This window comes from Acomys minous, assembly GCF_964271855.1.
Source record: "Acomys minous genome assembly, chromosome: 1".
Lineage (NCBI taxonomy): Eukaryota > Metazoa > Chordata > Mammalia > Rodentia > Muridae > Acomys > Acomys minous.
Window position 1 is genome coordinate 153,928,192 of NC_140483.1, and position 21,429 is coordinate 153,949,620.

The window sequence follows — 21,429 nt, forward strand, 5'->3', positions numbered from 1 at the left end:
AGGAAGGAAGGAAGGAAGGAAGAAAGAAAGCCAGGTATGGTGGCATATGCCTTTAATCCCAGCACTCAGGAGGCAGAGGCAGGCAAATCGATGTGAGTTTGAGGCCAGCCTGGTCTACAAAGCAAGTCCGGGACAGCCATGGATACACAGAGAAACTCTGTCCTGAAAAAACAAAAACAAAACAAAACAATAAATAAAAGAAAGAAAGAAAGAAAGAAACTTAGCAAAATATTTAGTTTATACACACTAAATACCTATACATAATTAATTAAAAAAAAACACTGAAACGCTCTGGGGAGTAACAGAAAAATAGTAAAACTTTACTCTACTAAGTAAAATTTTACAAACCTATTTTAAAGTTACAGCATGTCATACAGACATAGAGAAGATCAATGGAACAAAAGAAAAGGTTTCAGATGACAAGGAGGAGGTCTATGGACACACGGGAAACCATCTAGCGACAATAAAAGCATGTCTCCCCACCTGATTCTTATCCCAAATCAATTCCAACTAGATTACAATTTTAATTTTTGAAATTTTATGTTTTATTCAATATTTTGAGTTTGGCGGTCCTTCTGAGCATAGCAGAAATTATGCCCGGTTTCCTGACCTGGAAAAACTGAGAAGCAAACAGTGTGGTAGACTCTTTGTTCTTAAGGAAATTTAAAGGGAAAAGACTGATAAATTTGACTTCACAACTGTGAAAGTTTTGTGTGCTATATATAACACAAATGAAGTTTTAAAGCAATATTATCCTTTAAAAAATTGACACACTAGAAAAAGGTTAATAATATATATGACAGGCAAGCATCAAAATCACAATGACATAAAGAACTTTTTTGGGGGGGAGGGGAATGTTTGTGGGGAGAGGGTTGTCCGTGTGCGTGCAGGTTTCCATAGAGGCCAGAGGCACTGGGTTCTGCTGGGTCTGGAGTTACAGGAGATTGTGAACTAATGGACGTGGGTGCAGGGAATAGAGCTGAGGGCCTTTGAAAGAGCTCCTAGCCACCGAGCTGCCTCTGCAGCTCCATCAAGAGCTTGTTCAATCAATAAAAGACCCATTTCCTCCTCTTCCTCCTCCTCCTCCTCCTCCTCCTCCTCCTCCTCTTCCTCCTCCTTCTCCTCCTCCTCCTCCTCCTCCTCCTCCTCCTCCTCTTCCTCTTCTTCTTCTTCTTCTTCTTCTTCTTCTTCTTCTTCTTCTTCTTCTTCTTCTTCTTCTTCTTCTTCTTCTTCTTTTTGAGACAGAGTTTCTCTGTGTAGCCTTGGCTGTCCTGGACTTGCTTTGTAGACCAGGCTGGCCTCGAAATCACAGCGATCCGCCTGCCTCTGCCTCCCGAGTGCTGGGATTAAAGGCGTGCGCCACCAGTGCCTGACTAAAGACCCGTTATCTTATGGAGAGAAAAGGCAATGGTCCTCAAAGACCAAATGAGAAGGGGCCAACCCACAGGTGAAACTGTCATGAGATGCAAGCCAAACACTAAAACATCGCTTTCTACCTACCAGAGGGTCAGGATGAATGGCGTCAACACCGGCCACTGGAGCTGAGGCGTTCTGCTGGTGAAAGCATGAATTGACTTCCCACAGACCTTCCCCAGAATGTACACTTCAATGTAAAACACATGCAGTTTTAATTCCAACAGCCTTAGTCCTATAAATTTAGTCTACATAATAAACTGTATGCCCTTATATAGACTTGCATAAGGCAAATTCCGAAAATACTCTAGATATATATGCATGGTGGAATGCTATTCAACAAACCGTAGATGTTAAGTCAGTCACTACTGACAACGTCTAGGAAACAGCGATGAGTGGAAGCACGTCACAGACCTCACCTGTAGCCTGAATCCTTTCTGGTGAACCCAAATGATGCTCTCAAAAGGCAGGGGTACCAGGACTCACAGCACCATGGGCCACTGCAGACCCAGGCTCTGTACCCAGAGCACGCAAAGCTTTCAAAAATGGATTGCTGTGGGCTGGACTGTGGGTGCGGCTGAGAGCACTTACTGCTCTTGCAGAAGACCCAAGTACAGTTCCCAGAACTCACATGCTGCCTCATAAGCATCCACAGCTGCAGTTCCAGAGGGATCAGTGCCTTCTTCTAACATACACATGGTGCACATACATACACACATGCATGCAAAATGCTCATACATATAAAATAAGTGTTTAAAAATTGATTTATTTAGCTGAGGGGGGGTGGCACACGCCTTTAATCCCAGCACTCTGGGAGGCAGACAGATCACTGTGAGTTCAAGGTCAGCCTGGTCTACAGAGTGATTCCAGGACAGCCAAGGATACACAGAGAAACCCTGTCTCAAAAAACAAAAAAATAAGGACAAAAACAAAACAAAACAAAAAACAGCAACAAGAACAAAAATTAAGACTTACTTTATTGTATCCTTCATTGCACACAAAAACCATGCCCTATTTCCCTTTATAGACAGATACCTGGCCTCTGCCATGATGACCAGTGCTTTTTACTGAGAATAGAATGGAAAAAATAGAAGATTAGGAAAATCAGAATCAAAGTTTTGCAATCAAAAGGATTCACTGAGCAGTGCTTCTTTCTTTTTGTTTTGTTTTGTTTTGTTATTTTTGAGACAAGGTTTCTCTGTATAATAGCCATGGCTGTCCTGGACTTGCTTTGCAGACCAGGCTGGCCTCAAACTCACAGAGATCCGCCTCCTGAGTGCTGGGACTAAAGGTGTGCACCCTGCGAGCATTGCTTTTTACTTCTTCTCAAATCAATTTAAATATTAACTTTATTCTAAGCTGCCAGTGGAATTTCAAGATAAAGCCCACTGCTCTCGGCTTACCTCAAGAGCTGTAATTCCAGGTCTTAGACAGAAAACACTGGGTTTTCCCTGATCAGTCTTCTTTCATTTACTTGGTTGGTTGTGGTTCCTTCTAGAAGTGATGGGTGGTGGTACTTAACAGTCAAAAGATAGGCACAGGGACTCCTGTCGAGGCTATGTAGGTAATCATAATAAGGTAATATGATTTAAAGTTGACATGATATTGTTTGGAGATATAAAGACATGGCTTTCCCATGACCAAAGAGGCAGTCTACAAATTTACCTCAGTGGCTAATTCAAGGGCTAGCAAGTGCCAGAAATGAAAACTAGACTTGCACTAAAAGACTCACGCCACATGTCTGCGCCCATTTCTCTGCCCCCTACTCCCCCACCACACCCTTTTTTTCTTTTCTTTTCATTTTTTTAAGACAAGGTTTCTGTGTGTACCCTGGCTGCCCTGGACCTAGCTCTGTAGATCTGCCTGCGTCTTCTTCCCACATGCTGAGATAAAACCCAGCCCATTTCTCCCTTTATAATAAGAACCAGAAGCCCCTGGCCTTTATACCATGCAGAACCTTGTGAGGATGCAGTGAAAGAGGTGCCTGTTGTACAGCTAAGGGTGTACCCACAAACTATGTACGCACACAGCAAGCAAGCAAGCAAGCAAGCAAACAAACAAAACCCTACAACAGCCCAAAGCAAGTGCAATGCCCCAGTTCCAATTCCCAGTCTGGAATATAATTCATGGCCAGATGGAAACAGTCCCCAAGATGGTCACATGGGAAGGAACTTTCCTCCATCCCTACATTAGGCTCCAGCTAGATTTTAAAAATTACATTTATTTTGTGTGTGTGTGTGTGTGCGCGCGCGCACGTGTGTTGGCATGCACAGTCTATGGAACACAAGTGGCATTCAGAGGCCAGTTTGCAAGAATAAGTTCCCTCCTTCCAGGGTGTGGGTCCCAGGACTCCATCTCAGCCCTCAGCCTGAGGCAGCTCTCGCTTTAGTTAGTGGGACTCACAAGCCGGCTCAACACTGTGGTCCACAGAGTGTCGCTTGTCTCAGTTGTTTGGCTGCGTTTTTCCAAGGACACCCATGAGTCTCCTAGGAGTCACTCACTCCTCCTGTCGCCTGGGGATCTAGGTAAGGAGGGGGAAAGTATTCTAGTGTAAAGATGCTTTCGTCACACTTGTAGGAAAAGGGCAGGAAAATGAACTGAGGCTTGGGACAGGCCACCACCTGCTCCTGTGTATGTGCACAGAGCAACTCTGCATCATAATTTGGAACAATCAGAGGAAATAATGAAGTCTGTGTGTTTGCTATTTTTGCAGCTGTAATGAACTCCTTTTACATTTCTACACTGTACAACAAGCTGATAGCTTATTTAACATTTCATCAGTTAACCAGAAGCTTTTTATATTAAACAAGTGGGATTTCTTCCTTTTGGTGGTAATTACGCTAAGTTATCTCCAGGTGGCCAACTCTGTGTCTTGGACAGTTATCCTAGAACGCGAACCTAGAGAGCTGTAGACACATGGTCCTAAGTTGATGTCTAGAGTTAGGACAGATGACTCTGTTGCTAGCATTGGGCCCTGAGGACACAAGTGTCTGGGTGTTGCCTCCCTCTGCCTGACTTTTCTGAGTTGACAGAACACTTGCCCCGCCCACCAGGCTGGAGCAGCTCTAAGGACAGTCCAGTGGGATTTTCTTCTATTTTCTGATGTTCTGACAGCGTTTTCTAAAGAACGAAGATGGTAAAACTGGGGCTCAGGGTTCAGGAGCCTGGGAAGCACAAGGGCGTGGCGCGGCATCTTCTCGATTTCCCGATAAAGGTCTCCTGAGGCTTCAGAGCATCGTGGGACAAACACAGAAGGGAAGTAGAGCACTCAGTACCACACGCTCTTGTGGTAACTAAGCCAGTCCCCTAGGAAAGGAATGAATGGCTCCTAATGTTCAATTCATCTCATAAAGGTCCCACCCCAGTCAAATCTCACCATGAGTCTTGTGGAGACAAATAGCATCTAAATCATAGCACCAGGTCACCAGGTCACCAACAAACACCCCACACGCCACTGGAGAACACATCAGCCACAGCCCTGGTGGTGCGCAGTGCTAGGGCCACCTTGTTGTTATGTGTTCCACCCTGGGATTGCACCGTGTAGCCACACCCCCTTCCGCCCCATCCCCCACCCCGAGCTTTCAATTCTGTAGGTCCAGCAATCCAAGGACGGAGAAGGAAGAAAGAAGCCACAGCCCTGGAGTTGAGCTGTCTTTAGAGAAGAAGCCGGAGAAGACCGACTAGGTTTTAAAAGGCAAACTGAATGCGTCGCATGGGCAGTTGGCCAGCCCCGCCAATAGCTGATTTTCATGGGCCATGGAACACAGTCTCGGCTGTGGCTACCGAGGTGCAGATGAGGTGTGTTAGTCACCTCTATTCCCTGCTCCCCCAAAACTCACATAGATGCAGACCATGAACTGGATGTTGCTTCAGACCACTGTTCCTGCTTTATCACCAACCCCAAATTCCTCAATGGAGGCAGAGAGCAATTTTATAGATATTGAGTAAGAAAAAAAATAAAGAATAACACCATCAAAGGAAGAGTGGTTGAAATTACAGAATGTGTTTTACTGGAAAGCAGGCATTACTTTTGGTCTTACATAAACAATTGGAATTGCAGCAAAGCAATGCTGCCTAGCGGTCATGCAGGGAGCCTGAAAGAGTGGCCAGGCTGTTGTATTTTTCTGGTAGAGGTAAGGAGCTACTTCTGAAATGCTTGAAACATTTATTCACATTTAAACATTTATTCAGTGTTCTTTCTCCAGTGACCTCCTTCATAAAGTCAAATTCTAGCCCGGACATAAGCCCATCTCATTACCTAGGGTGAAAGAATAGATCCTGAACTAATTAGCAGAGGTGCCTAATGGAAGATGCAGAGGTTCCACCTCCAGTGTCCACAGGAGCTGACTCTCAGAGTCCGTGGCCGGTGGTCAGTGTTACACTGGACATGGGTCTCAAGTTCATGGACATATAGCTGACCCAGAAAGCAGGAAACACATATGCAGCTCCCAAGTGTTTTCCTCTTGGAAGATGCCACAGAGACAGCTGCCATCTTGAATTCAGAACCGAGGCCGTGCTGGGATGGAGGAAGTTTCAGGTCCACACGTGGGCTCAGGATGGGCGCCACACAGTGGGGGCACCTGGGACGCTGTCAGAACATCTGTCCGTCGTCAAGTCAGTCTTCCCATGCAGTGCCCACCAGCCGTCTAGACAGAGGGGAAGAAAAGGCACAAACACTGCACACCCATTTGTGTCCTCACCGTGCGCCCCCGTCTGTCACATGTGTCTGACAGGGAAGCTGCACAGGAGCTCAGCCTTCCTGCTGGCCTGACTGACGGGACACTCAACACTATCCCTGCTGCTCTCCCCTAGGGTCGGGAGGGCATCCCTTCCTTCTCCCAGCTGCCGGGTCAGTCCCACTGCCCACCTGCTGCCTGTGCCCCGACCCTCTTCATGTCAGGGTTCCGCCTGACTCCCACCCCAGCCTCCTCGCCACTCCGCGGCCTCACATACCACACTGCTGAGAAGGACAGGAACGCGAGAAGGGTCACAAAAGCCGCGGAGCCCAGGCCAACACCCACCATCTGCCGTGGCGTGAGTGACGAATCTGTGGGAAGAAACCACAGGATGAGCCCACAGCCCAGCCCCTCACGGCCCGCCCAGGAGAGCCACATGCAACTGGGCACAGTATGATTTAAGCCAGAGCTGGGCTTCATTTAGCAAAGAATTCCAAGCATGCCCACAGTGCCTCTGGGTCCCCAACCACTCCTGCAGATTCCAGGCTCCGGGAAACCACCATTTCAAAGTATTTCTAAGAAGGAAGCGCAAAACCTAATCATATTAAAGTTACAAAGGAGAAAACAAAAACCAAAACCAACAACAACAACAACAAAAACCAAACTTGTGGACACACCAAAGCTATGCCATGCGATGCCTGCTGTGTGCAGAGCCTCCCTCGGGGGAGTTACACTTGATGGATTTTTATGAGCCATTTCCTTTTATGTGGAAGAAGTCATTCTGACATCATTTGAACTTGGGCCTCAAAAATGTTAGTCAGCTCCAGTGGCCACATACAGACACCTTTTTGTTGAGCGGAGGCTGCATTATCAGCAGGATGGAACCACCGCACTCTGCCCCACAGGCTTTCAAAGTCCATGTAAAAGTCCTTGGAGCATGTGTTCTGCTTAGGGCACGTCACGCGACAATTCCAGGAAGATGATCCCCGATTACAAACTAAACTACATCCACGTTCATGGTGCACACTGGGCCAGGATTGAATTCAAAGCCTTGGAGCATCAGCAAAGGCTCTGTTTTTATTGGAAAACACTCATTAATCTCTGTGTGGCACCCGCAGTTGGAGGCATCTCACACGTGTTAACTCAGTCTCCTATATGTCAGTGTGGGTGCAGAGACACCCGGGCAATTAGGAAAGCGTGCTCCTGGGCATGTCTGTGAGACAGGAGCCGACAGGGAAAAGCCACCCTGAACACAGGCCATCTAATAAGCTGGGGGCTTGGATAAACAGAAGCAGATGGGGGGCTGCCTGGCTTGGGCTTGCTGTGGCTCTTTCTGCTTCCTGAATACCATGAGGTGAGCAGCCTCCTCCAGCGCATGCTGTGCTGCCTCATGCAAGCCAGAGCAGCAGGGCTAACTGACTGCAGACAGACACCCTGGCACTGCGAGCCCATACGAGCCTTTCACTCACGTAAGCTGTTTGTTCAATTACTGTGTTATCATGATAAAAAATTTACTCCAGCATCTTTCCTAATGAACATTTATAGTGAGAATTAGTATTCTTCCCCCTTTTACAGGTAAAAGTCCCAGGCACAGAGGAATTAAGCATAGCTCAGAAGTCTGTGACCAACTTCAGAGCAATTTGGTTGCAGTGGAAACTCTGTGGGGTCCCAGGCACCCACAAACACAATCATGGAGCACACCACTTTAATAGTCAACCAAAACTCACTGTCCCAAAATTGTTGTCACAAGACTTTCTAGAAAACCATGGATTGGCCAGGTATGTGGGATACACCTATAACTGGTCCCAGCACTTAGGAAGTCAAGGCGGGAGCACCATGAGGCCAACTTGTTGTATTCAGAAAAGGCACCATCTCAACTTGTTGTATTCAGAAGAAGAAGGCCTCAACATCTTAAGATGATAAGTTATCAAACAGAAAGAGGAGTAGTAAAGAAATGAGAATTTACTTGTATTTCCAGACATAAAGACAGTGGACTGCTATCATAGGAAAGAATATGCTAGAACAAAATACAGTGCGCCCAGGGACAAAGCCAACTCCATCAAGCCATTTCACAGCTTGGACACTGGAGTGATGGTGTCCGGGTCTTTATCTTAGCACCGCCCCTCTCTATCAGTGAGACCTCAAACCAGTTCGGCAGCCATTGTGTGTCTCAGTTTCCACACTGAGGGGTCTCTCAGCCCATGGAAACTATCAACAGCTTCCACTTTCCAGGGTTACTGTGAGATGTAATGACTTGCCACTCAGCACCAGCCCCGCACTGAGTGGATCAGCCAATGTCAGCTACTATCAACGTTTGTTACTATTGTTTTGTAACTGTTTCAAGTAACTGAGTGAACCGAGAAATTACCTATATCTGGTAAGAAGAAAAAAATGGCTAATTAGAATAAAGTGATTTTGATCACTAAAGCTTATAGCATATGCCAAAATAAAATTCAGGTAGATTAAAGACCTAAATTGAAACATTAAAAAAACAAAACAAAACTGGAAAATGTTGGTGAATATTTATATAATATTAAAGTGGGTGAGAATTTTCTCATTATATATTAAAGCATGAGCCTTACAGAGTTAACCACATGGGCAAGCATGCATTTTACACACACAAAACTATCACTACCAAGGTTAAAAAGCACCCCGTGCACAATCAGTAAAGCTTTTCATTTTGAAGAGAAAATGCCCTCCTTTAATCCCAGCACTCGGGAGGCAGAGGCAGGTGGATCTCTGTGAGTTCGAGGCCAGCATGGTCTACAGAGTGAGTGCCAGGACAGCCAGGGCTACACAGAGAAACCTTGTCCCGAAACAAACAAACAAAAACAATTGAGACAGAGACAGACGGAGAGACAGAGAGGGAGAAGAGAATACAGCACCACAGATGGGTTAAAGAGACGCTGGTATTCTCATGCCCTGAGTTCTTCACGCTACGAACCCCTCCCTTCCTCCAGCTCTTGTTATCAAATCTCGCCTTCTATTCCCCCATATGCTTCCTCCATACTTTAACCTTTGATGAATGAAAACACTGAACCGACGGAACGTGGACTGGAGTCCAGGCTGTGCGTGCGAGGCCTGGGTTTGCTATTCATTCATCGGGAGCTACCGACTAGTTGATGTCAGCTTTGCATCATTATCTGGCCCATTTCTAGACCTACTTACAGCTCTTGTATTTCCCCAACTCTGTCCACAGGGGTGCTGTTAACTGTTAGCAGAAATCAAAATATACTATTTTCTGCCCTCCTTCCTTGGCCAACGAGTGAGTCTGTGTAAGGAAGAAAGGAGAGCTGCCTAAGTAGTTCCTCATGCTCCACGCGGCCTCATTAGAAACACAGTCACCGTGTCACCCGATGATCTTGGCTGGCCTTGACTTCAATCTGTCTTCAGGACACTTTCAGTGGCATCTTCTTTGTACAAAGTCCTCGCCTACTGCTCAGCCCTAGCCTTCTTGTCATCTGCGGTTGTCTATCCATCTTATTTGAGAATTGTGTAGATCTTTTCTGATGTGCTTAATACAGGTAGGAAGATATTGATACCCTTCACAATCCAAAAGGACAGAAGCAAAGTAGGAGCCAAGGAAGCAGACCTTCCCAGACCATCTACCAGCAGCATTTACCTCAGCAGTGAGCCATGCTCTACCTTGCAGTAGATGTTAATATTAAAAAGTGACCTTTGACATTTGCACTATGGAATACTACTCAGCTATTAAAAACAAGGAATTCCCGAAATTTGTGGACAAATGGATTGAACTAGAAATGATCATAATGAGTGAGTTAACCCAGAAGCAGAAAGACTCAAATGGTGTATACTCACTTATATCTGGACACTAGCCCAAGGGGCATGTCCCATGAAAGTCTTCACTTACCAGGAAGGTGGGACAGAGGGGAAGACTTTTTATTGGGACTCTAGGTGAGAGAAGCAAGGGAGAATGGGGAAATAGAAGAATCCAGAGGGTCCTAGAAACCTACAGGAAGAACATTATGATAGGCAGATTTGGGCCCAAGGGTCCCACTCAAACTATGGCACCAGCCAAGGACAATACATGTAGTAAACTTCGAACCCCTACCCAGATCTAGCCAAGGGAAAGGACATTCTTCACAGTTGAGTGGAGAATGGAAACTGACTTTCACATGAACTCTGGTGCCCCATATTTGACCACGTCCCCTGGATGGGGAGACCTGGTAGCACTCAGAGGAAGGATAGCAGGCTACCAAGAAGAGACTTGATACCCTATGAGCATATACAGGGGGAGGAGGTCCCCCTCAGTCACAATCATAGGGGAGGGGAGGAAGGGGAAAGCGGGAGGGAGGGAGCAATGGGAGGATACAAGGGATGGGATAACAATTTAGATGTAATATGAATAAATTAATAATAAAAGAATGATACCAATATCTAAAAAAAAAAAGTGACCTTTGGAGCCTGGCATGGTGATGCTCGCCTTTAATCCCAGCACTTGGGAGACAGCAGATCTCTGTGAGTTTGAGGCCAGCCTGGTCTACAAAGTGAGTTCTAGACAGCCAAAAAATAAAAAAATAAAACAGTGGCCTTTGGGGCTGGTGAGCTGGGTGGCCCAGAAGCTCAGAGCACTTGCTGCTCTCCCAGAGGACTCGGATTCAGTTCCCAGCATCTCTGTTAAGCAGCAGTTCACAACTCTAACTCCAGCTCAAGAGGATCTGACAATCTCTTCTGGCCTCTGCCGGTACTGCACCCATAAGGTACGCCCTCGCACAGACTCAGCCACACACACAAATAAAAAGAAATAAGAAAAGTGACCTTTATTTATATTGCACAGTATAATTTGGACTTCGGCTGACAGCGTGATCTCTAGTTCTTGGCTACAGGTCTTTTGGTTCACTCAAAGTTCAAACTCAAAGTCTACGGCAGCACTCAGAGGGTGCACCCACACACAGTTTCTTCCTCCAAGAATGCCTTGCTAATAAAATTTACAAGTGGCCAATTTAAATTACTGTTTTTTGGTCTGTTTGTTTTTTTCTTTTTAATGGTCTTGCCCTTCTCTGGCTCCCCTCCCTTCCACGGTCTCATGCTGTGGGACCTTTACTTTTCCTTCTGAATCATCCGAAGACTATTCTCTTAGAAACTCAACTGAGTGACTCATGTGTTGTGTTAGTCAACTCTCAGAGAAAGTAAATACATTTGAACCATAACCCTCCTCTCTACAGAGACTCTGCCCAGGAGTAAGCAGGGCCTCTCTTTCATCTGTCACTGATAGAAAGACCACAGGTGCTGAAGAGAATTTAGGCCCTGTGACAACCTTGCCGACTTCCTCTGGGTATGAACAGTTGTTTTCAGAACTCGACACTAGTATGGTCACTTCCCAAAAGCAACTGTTGCCATCAAATGGTACAAATAAATTAGCACCATGACTCAGTGTGGCTTGGCACACATCCAGACAGCACTTGGCACATCAGTTTGAACCCAGAAGAACAAGAGTAACGATTTAGTGTGTTTGGTTTCTCTTGGTTATTCTAGGGTCTTATTTGATGTCCCTGCACTGGGTGACACGGAGAAGGGGAGCAAAGCAGGAAATGCAGTCAGAGCTAATTAATGTCTGATAAAAGCAGCAACAATGCTGAAATCATCGGGTTGTAACTTTACACGTTGCTGTAAGTTACGTAGCTCACAGTTCTGCGTCTCCAGGTTTAGGTGCACTGTGAGGGGTTTCCTGCTCAGCCCCTGCACAGGGCTGGACTGAATGTGTTGAGTGGCCTGCCTTTGCTTCTGGAGCTCTGCGGAAGAAGCTGCCCCCATGTCCATCCCCACTGTCAGCTAAACTCAGTCCCTGGAAGTTACACAACTACAGTCCTCACTTTTTTATGGTCTGTCAGCAAAGTCTGTCTCTAAGTTCCTGCAGGCCACCTGCACACCTTGTCCCTAGTCCCTGACCTGTAGACCCAAGTGCAAGGGCTGTGTGGTAGGTCAGGCCTATTGGAATACTCTCCTTGGTGAAGACTACATCCTCAAAGCTTGTCCTCCGCAGCATCACTGAGGACGGTTTTCAGTGAACAACCAGACCAAGGTGGGTGTACACCAGTGCTGTACACAGGGGCCAGTGATGTGAGAGACCACCTTACCAGTCTATCTACCACAACTCTGAAGGCTTTTTAGTGAATGTGAGTGTGTGTGTGTGTGTGTGTGTGTGTGTGTGTGTGTGTGTGTGTGTGAGAGAGAGAGAGAGAGAGAGAGAGAGAGAGAGAGAGAGAGAGAGAGCCCCTAATATCCATATCTCTAGGGGACTGGTTCCAGAAAACCTTACCCTAAGAGACCAGAATATTTTTTTAATATTAAAGTCTCACACGAAATGTGTTTGCACATAATCTATCCATAATCTCTTGTGTACTTTTGCTTCGTCTCTAGGTTAATTAGAATGGTGAGAACAACGTAAACACTATGCAATAGCTGATATACTGTAATGTTTTAGGAATAATGACAAGGAAAGAAAGCCAGCCTATATTTGGCACAGCAGAGCCTTCAGCCGCCAGAATCCACAGATGTCTGGATACAGTTGGCTGACCCTGTATACCTACCTGCACTTTCACCTTAAGCTGGTGTCTTGCAGACTTTCTCAGTTTACTTAATTTGACAAGTATTAAATCCGCGCTGCACTCCTCAGGAGGCTGATTGCCGCCTACCCACTGGACTCAGCGGACTGGAAGTGAGCGTCGAACGCAAGCCAGCAGTGGTCCAGTTTTCTTCAATATCCTCCCCACGTGTTCAAAACCGCATAGAAAAAGATCATTACTGGCCGCTCTGCAGTGTGAGAGACAGAACAGCTAAAAGAAAGGAGAGAGGAAGGCAGGCGGGGCCCTGGGGAGTTCTGAAAAGCTTGGGGGAGGGGGAGGGTGTTTGGTTTCCACCTCGAACAGGTGGACTGCAGCAAGCAGCCAGTCAGTTACTGGGGGGGGGGGGGGCGGCTGACGGGGCACCCAGGTGGGAGTAATCAAGTCACAGTGTGAGCAAAGACAGTAAAGAGAAAGTTAGAGACTATCTCGGACACCCACCTGAACGGAGAAGAATGAGAGATGTAATCAGAAAGTGTGTTGGTGTTAAACTGAGGCCTCGGAAGCAAGCCCTGGGCGAGCTGCCGAAGGAAATACTAAACTGAGTAGTACGGCTCAGAAGTGAGTCGGGTGGGAGCAAGCTGGGATAAAGTGGGGAAACCTGAACTCCTGGGGTGGGCAAGGAACATCTGTCTGTGCAGGAGCGGACATGGAAGCCAGTGCAACACACAGGCTGAAACAGAAACGAGGAGACACCAGTGACTCAGTTTTGTTCCTGTGCCTGGAGATCGGTCCCTGATTATAGCTTGCCATCCTCTCAGTGGCTCAGGAAATCACAGACTCACGGCACTTTGTGGCTGGGAGGAATCTCAGCCCAGGCAGAGGCGACTGAGGACTAGCCAAGTTAAATACCATTTCAAAGACACTGTCTGATCAGAGCTCGGCCAGAGGCCGGCGAGGCAGCTCAGGCCCCTGCATGGGACATCAAATACAATCCCCTGGCTGTAAAACTAGCTCAGTGCTGGCGCTGTGAAAAGGTAAATACAAAACCCAGCACTGGGGGAAAAAAAAAAACAGAATAGGGCCGAACACTGTGCGCGGAGGACCAGAAATGACCTGGGAATGAACTTGCATCACAGTCCCCTCCAAATCACCTAGTGGGAGGTGGCCTAGTCAGGGTTTCTATTGCTGCAGTGAAACACCATGACCAAAAAAAGCAAGGTAGGGAAGGAAGAGTTAGTTGGGCCTATACTTCACCACTGTAGTCCATCACTGAAGGACGCCAGGACAGGAACTCAAACAGGGCAGGAACCAGGAGGCAGGAAGTCATGCAGAAGCCATTGAGGGGTGCTGCTTACTGGCTTGCTCCCATGCCTGGCTTAGCCTGCTTTCTTACAGAACCCAGGACCACCTACGCAGGGGTGGCCCCACCCACAATGGGCCGGGTCCTACCACATCAATTACTAATTAAGAAAATGGTCTACAGGCTTGCCTACAGCCTGATCTTACGGAGGCATTTTCTCAGCTGAAGCTCCCTCCTCTCCAAGGACTCCAGCTTGTGTCACATTGACATAAAACTAGCCAGTACAGGAGTCTTCGCTATTTGTTTGTTTGCTTGCCATCAATTGGATTTTTTGAGACAGGGTCTCACTATGTAGCCTTGGCTGCCCCACAACTCACTACGTAGAACAGGCTGACCTCGAACTCAGAGATTCACTTGCCTCTGCCTCCCTAGTATTCTAGGATTAAAGGTCCTCAGCAATGACTCTTTTTTGTTTTTGTTTTTGATTTGTTTTTTGAGACAGGGTCTCTCTGTGTAGCCTTGGCTGTCCTGGACTCGCTTTGTAGACCAGGCTGGCCTTGAACTCACAGAGATCCGCCTGCCTCTGCCTCCCAAGTGGAATTAAAGGCGTGCGCCACCACCGGCTTCAGCAATGATTCTTAAGTTAAGAGGGAGAGAGAAAGACAACTACAAAAGCCACTCTATGCTCAAAGTTCTTCCTAGTCATCACAGAAGACCATCTACAGCCTTCCCTCTGGCAGTTTCTTCTGTCTAGTTTGAATGTTTCCCAATGATGTTGAGTAGTTTCTGGCATAGGGTAGATCCCAGAGGTTGCTGTCTGTGTCTGAAAGCTTGCACATTGTACTCACGTCTGTTTTCCTTGTAAGAACGCTGTTCTGTCCCTGGAGATTCAGGGAGTGGGCTGGCTGAAGGTGTTTTGGATGTTGGGATGTATGACTGTTTCCTGTACCCTTCATCAGGCCCCTTCAGAAAAAAAGAACTCGGCCACAATCTACAATACAAGAAAGCTGGCAGATAACGCACCTGGCCCAGCTCCAAAATCAACTTTTCTACCCTGTCGAAGAAAGTTCGAGTGGAGATAACAAGACCGTAAGTAAGATGAAGGGAGAGGCAGACTGACAGAAGCTGGGTTCCCTCAGCCCTTCCTCCACATGCCCTGGTTTGTCCCCTCTGTAACAGAGGTCCTTTGTAAAGTCCTTCCCTCCCCTGCAGCCCTGAAAGAAGCAGCGATTCCCTGCTTCCCCCACTACAGCCATTGTCTCCTGCAGCTGGGCTCAGGGTAGGGACACAGGATGTAAGGAGTTAAAGTGACAGTGTGGGCTGAGGGCAGCATTCCTCAGACTATAGTCAGGAAAAGCTCCAGACTCAAAGGTTATAATTTTAACATGGTATCTGGAACCGGCTACCAACGAATGGAATTCCTGGGAATCAATTCCACTGGCTGGCTGCCTATTGATTTAATTTAAAAAAAAAAAAAGTGGCAAACAAGGATCCATGATTACATGATTACTCAATCCCAAGGCAGCTTCCCCAGCTGGATAACTCTGTCCATGCAAAGAGGAAGGTTTAAAATGAGTAGCATCCATCACCAAAAGCCAGCTGTGCAGCAAACCAAAAGACTGGTCCATCAGGCCGACCCAAGTCAGGGATCCTGACTCATCACATGGTCCAGGCAGCCAGGGCAGCCAAGGCTTTACCTATCCAGCAGGAGGTGGCCACTGTCAAGAGCAGTGCTGTTTGCTGGTTGACATCATGTACTAAAGTTTGAGAGTGATTATATTTTCCATGCATCATAGGCTGCACATCTGGATCCTGCCAAGAAGAATGTACAACTCCTGGATTCCTGGCCTTGGAGCCGGATGCAACAACCAGCCTTTAAACTATGCTCTTTTGTTATACATTCTTTCGGGGGTTTTGTTTTCTTTTTTATTTTTCCCCTAGATGAAGGATAGTTCTATTTTGTTAGTGAGCTATTTTTATTAATATATTTTAATTATGTGTCGTTTAATAGTGGAGGCGATTCTGAGGACTTGTCAGAGGGTAACTCCTCATTCTTCAAATGTAACAGACTGCTCTTACACAGAATAACAGAAATGGCCATGTCTCTAGCTGACATAAACTTTTTCCCCCCTTTTAGACAGCGACTTGTTATGGATCTCAGGCTGACCTTAAACTCACCAGCCTCCGGCCTTTGTCCCCTAAGTGCTGGGTTACAGGCATGTATGACCCATGCCAAGCTCTAGGAGGTACAATCTTTTGTGCCGTCCCCCATATTTATGGTCCACTACCAGACTTCGTTGTCATTACTGGTATGTGACAGCGGGTGTGTGTGGGTATACATGGTGCACAGCCAAACAGCAGGGCTCAGGCTCCTGTGGCTGGTATTTTGTGCTGTAACCAGGCTTTTCAGCTCCCTTAACCCTGGTAAGAATCTTTCCCCTTTTCAGTGCCATTGTAGTAGGATGAGGGCTCACACAGTTCTGCCCCTAACAAGCCAAAAACCACAAAACCCAACATAGACTGATCCCTATCTCAAACCCAGGGTTACTCAGCCAATGGGAAGTCGCTTAAGCTGGGAGGGAGGACTCTTCTAAACTTTGTCCCCACTGGAGTTACTTATCTGGGGTGTCTGGGGCCCGTCTCTCCTATCATATGGCCACAGTAGGACAATAGTGAGGCCACTGACACCAGCACAGCAGAGACGAGAGGCTGATAGAAAAGATGGTCCCTGCTCATGGTACCGAGGCCAAGTCAAGATGCCAGGTGCCACAACTCTTTCCACGAGCTCCCATCTCTTCAGTTATGGCTTTGTGCTTAAATGTATCACACTCTATAGCACAAGAATGCCTATATTTTTCTGAAGATGCCTTAACATATATGTCTGCTGTCATCTATGACAGTATAAAACAAGTCCTCAATATAACATTGGTGCTACAGATTGAACATGGGAGAAGGACAGCATTCATAGGAAGAACACAGTTTTTACCTTTCACCTCAGCCCAGATGGCACAGGAATATTTTCTTTCCTGGAAGGGAAACAGAAATCCATCTAAGCAGGAGACACAGGGCATCATCTTAAACAATATAGTACAGATTTTAAGGCCTTCTGACTCCCAGCCTTTCCGTGCCCTCATTTGAACCAGAAAATCCTTAAAGTCCCACCTAGCTTTTATAAATGTGGTGCTAGGGATTAAACCCGTGACCTCATACACACTAGGCGAGTGCTTTACCACTGAGCCACAAGCCTGACCCCACCTCGCACATCTTATAATTCATTCTTATATCACCAGTGTTCAAGGGGCTGCCCCGGGGGACAGGTATAGGCCATCGCTTCTTTAGGTTTCCAAAAGATCTCAGAATGCTCACACCATAAGTAGACAAAAGAATGTCAGGAGCATCATTCCTGCACCAGCTCGAAGCAACTGGCACGGACTGCCTGAGAATGACGCTCGAAAGTCTGAGATGGCACCTAAGTTCCACAAGAAGTAGTGATGTGTGTTGTGGGCAAGCAATGAGACAGCGAGAGGCTCTGGCAGGCAATGACATTTTTGTCTATCTGAATGAAACTTAACAACTCCGGTCACCTAAATGGGCTTTCAGGAAGAAGCAAGAGAGCCAGAAATTCACTGTAATGGAGTACCTCTTTAGGCTATTGTCTCTCAGTCCCTGTCACTAAGGATAATGGAGACTTTTGAGTGTGACCAAGGGTTTGGGACAGTCTCCCTAGGGGAAGGAGTTATAGAATGATCCCTTCAACCTTAATATGAGACTCTCTTTCTTTCTTTTTCTTTTCTTTTTCTTTTTAAGATTTATTTATTTATTATTTATACAGTGTTCTGCCTCCATGAGTGCCTGCAGGCCAAGACTCTCTTTCAAGCGATACATTTGGGCATTCTGCTTATTGTTCTTAGGAACTTTTCAAAAACATGTTTAAATGGAAAATTTTCTGCGGGTAAAGCTTTAGGTAGTCGCGGACTTTGAATATAATTAAATTTGGCCTTGAGGCTAAGTTTTGAAGTTAGGAATGAAGAAATGTGTATGTCAAGATGGGAAGCAAAGGGCTCTCCGGTTGCAAGGTGGTTACCAAGGAAACACTGACATTGACAGGGTCCCAGGCCAAGCAGGAAGGTCACTGAGCTGGCGTGCCTGCATCAGATGTGCGTTTTACAGAATTCGCCTTGCAGTAGCTGGAGCAAGGAGGTGGGTTAAAAACAAGAGTAAGGCTCTAGATAAGTGATGGACAGACGAAAGATGGCAAACTATGGATGATGCTGGTTTAAAAAAGAAAAGAGGGATTTAAAAAAAAAAACAGCATTAAGGTGATAGAACTGAACCAAGCTGATGGCAGAACAGACAAGGCAAGAAAGGGGAGGAGACAAGTTATTCCCTGGTCATCTCCCTTAGCCTCAGGGCATAATGGGGCTATTGATTAGGACAAATACAAGGGAGAAAAAAGAAAAGGGAGACATTTGTAGACTTCTACTGTCAAAATATACTATGAAGAAAAATATACTATACTAACATAAAGCCAGATGTGTAAGTCGATGAAGCAGACTATAGCATCCAGCAATGAATCTTGCATATGTGGCAGATGCTTTTGAAAGAAGCATCTATAGTGGTTAGTTTGGTCAACCCCATACAATCTCAGAGAAGCCTAATGAGGGGCCGTGTAGAGCAGGCTGGTCTATAGCTACAGCTGTATGCAGGCATGAGGAAAGATACAGTCTGCTATGGTGGTGGGGGGCGCCATTCCCTGTATTTGGGTTCTGGACTACATAACAGCGAGTGAAGCGAGCTGAGCACTATGCTTTCATGCGCACACTCTCTCTGCTCCTGCCTGACCAGCTGCTTTGGGTTCCTACCCTGACAACTCCCAAAAGGATGCACTGTGACCTCGGATTATGAGCTGAATAAACTCCTTCTCCCTCAAAGCTGCTTTCTGTCAGGGTACTTTGTCATCACAGCAGCTAGGCTGGAGACCAGAACAAGTGCAAAGATTCAATATAGATCAGACAAGTCGTGCTCACATGGTAAAAACAAGCAAACAAAATGGCTGGACGTTCACCTAATGCCAAATGTAAGAATTAACTCAAAATGAACCAAACACCCAAAAGTAAGACTTAAAAACTACAAAATTCTTAAAAGCTAACACAAATGAGGTTTTATGTGTGTGTGCACCAAAGGACACTATTAACAGTAAAAACAAAAACAAACAAGCAAGGGGAAAACACAAAACAAAAATACACATAAGAATGGAAGAAAACAGATCTAGCCAAGGGACAGAACATTCTCCATAGTTAAGTGGAGACTGGGGACTGACTTTCACACGAACTCCGGTGCCCCATATTTGGCCATGTCCCCTTGATGGGGAGGCCCGATGGCACTTGGAGGAAGGACAGCAGACTACCAAGAAGAGACTTGATACCCTAGCGTCATATTCAGGGGGAGGAGGTCCCCCTCACTCACAGTCATAGGGAAGGGGAATGGGGTGAAAACAGGAGGGAGGGAGAAATGAGAGGATGCATGGGATGAGATAGCAAATGAGATGTAATATGAATTATTTTATTTTTCAATTAAAAATGTGTTAAAAAAAAAAACCAAAGAGACAAGAAAGCAAACAAAAAACTTTTAAAAAAAGAATGGAAGAAAATATTTTCAACTTCATCTCATAAGAAACTAATACCCAAACTATATAGAAAATTCCAAACAACAGCAAAGAATCAAACAACTCATTTTGAAAATTAGGAGCTGTGCCTGGCACGGTGGCACACGCCTGTAATCCCAGCACTCAGGAGGCAAAGGCAGGCAGATCTCCGTGAGCTCCAGTTCCAGGACAGGAGGGCTACACAGAAAAACCCTGTCTTGAAAACAAAACAAAAACAAAAATTAGTAAAGTACTTGAATAGACACTTGCCCTAGAGAAGAGACAGCCACCAAGTACACGTGAAAGATGCTGGACCCTATTAATCCTTAAAGAAATGCAAAGTACGAGCAGAGTGAGGCATCAATCACCACGTCACCCCGCTCCCATCAGGGTGTCTACTACATTTAAATTTTGAGGTAATGGTATTCTGGGCTTTAACTTCGCAATTCTTGATTCCTATACTATTGTCACAAAGTAATCCTTCTTCTCTGCTACTCTGATAGTCTTAAGGAGTGAGCCTTGGCTTGCTCTCAGACTCCAGATTTAAGCAGAATTTAATTGATACCTGTTTTAAATAAGAACCTCCCAGTTGATGTAGCTACATATTGCTTCAAATGTATCAGTCAAGAGATGTTTTAGTACTCAAGTAATTTTCCTAGTTTCCAACCCATATGACTCAACACCAAATTTGGCTTGTCCAGCTCGCTACATTTGCTAATTATTGGGGGGGGGGAAGCACAGCTGGCAGAGGTGACGTTTTCCGCAGAGTGGGGTGGGGAAAATGGGGCCTATGACAAATAAGCCAGTGCTGACAATGTGTCTGCCACTCTCTCCTGCTCTCCTGGGAAATGAGAGAAGGTGGCATTCTGGGAGGGCATAAAGGAAGCCACCACATCCGAATGTGCCTTTCCAATTCTGACTTCAGTGGCGCTGTCTAACTGTGATCCTCACGAAGCTGGAGAGGTGCTCAAAGCAGACCAGTCCCAAGGCAGATGCAGGAAGGCCCTTCAGGAGTGAGCACGGGCAGTCACCCACAGAGGTCTTACCCTGTCCACCCTTTAAAAGTCAGCACTCACAAGGGAGTAGTCACAGAGTGTCTCTGTGGTTACTCCAAGTGGCGTCCACCCATATACAGGAGAAAGGCATATTCAAACAAGTGAAATCTTATTAGGAAAAGAAAACCAAGAGGTCACAGCATCTTTCTTTAAGCCATACCTTATTCCATTCCCTTGTGATCCGTAAGAGAATGCAGTAATCACTTCCTGTTTTCAAAGGCGCATTGTAATATTCCCCATAGTACAGCCTGTCTCCAATAGATAACTCCAGTGTGTCGTCTGGAACATCCCTGGCCAGGATTTCTGCAGCCACATATCCATCAGCAGGAGAGGCGTTGCCAAAAAATGAAGTCATGCCTTCCAAATCACAAGAAAAGGTGCTTTGCAAGGACAAGGGAAGGACCAACACCTGATATGAACTGCAAGAGGAGGAGAAAGAGAAATTGGCAGGGGCCTCGCGAAAAAAGAGATGTGCACATTATAAGGCTCACTAGCCACTTGTTTGGAGGACTGTGTGTTCATGTTTGCTGAACTCATACTGTGCAACACGCACTTGGGAGAGAAACACTGCTGGTCCACATGGGACTTCGTGTCTGGCAGTTTCAACAGTTGCGGATCTCCAAATTAACCTACAGGCAGATGACAAGCTAAATCCCAGCTTCACTAGGTGGTCAAGTACAGCCTCCCCGGGTGGGAGAGACTGGTGCACGCATCGCTGCCTTGTGTCTGTCATATGGTTGATCTGACCGGCAGAGTGTCACATGGGCAAAAAAGCCTGGCACGAGGAAGGGTTTAGAAGTCACATGAAGGCCAT

The 21,429-nt window shown here is 46.2% G+C and overlaps 1 protein-coding gene across 6 annotated transcripts in view; it reads right to left on the reverse strand.

Moving 5' to 3' along the window:
- Positions 1-5,400: 5,400 nt before the first annotated feature.
- The window catches only part of SUSD1 (sushi domain containing 1), a 120,014-nt gene continuing 103,985 nt past the window's right edge, over positions 5,401-21,429 (reverse strand). For 4 of the 6 annotated variants that reach the window (XM_084749701.1, XM_084749704.1, XM_084749702.1 and 1 more), the window contains 4 exons: positions 20,776-21,034; positions 16,903-16,942; positions 6,367-6,460; positions 5,401-6,059 (listed from right to left, as the gene is read on the reverse strand). In XM_084749701.1, the coding sequence (XP_084605827.1) occupies position 6,059; positions 6,367-6,460; positions 16,903-16,942; positions 20,776-21,034 (394 nt within the window). In that variant the 3' untranslated portion in view covers positions 5,401-6,058. Of the gene's footprint in view, positions 6,060-6,366; positions 6,461-12,640; positions 12,864-14,764; positions 15,729-16,902; positions 16,943-20,775; positions 21,035-21,429 lie in introns of those variants that run through there. The other 2 variants (XR_014773102.1, XR_014773103.1) reach the window with 2 other exon arrangements.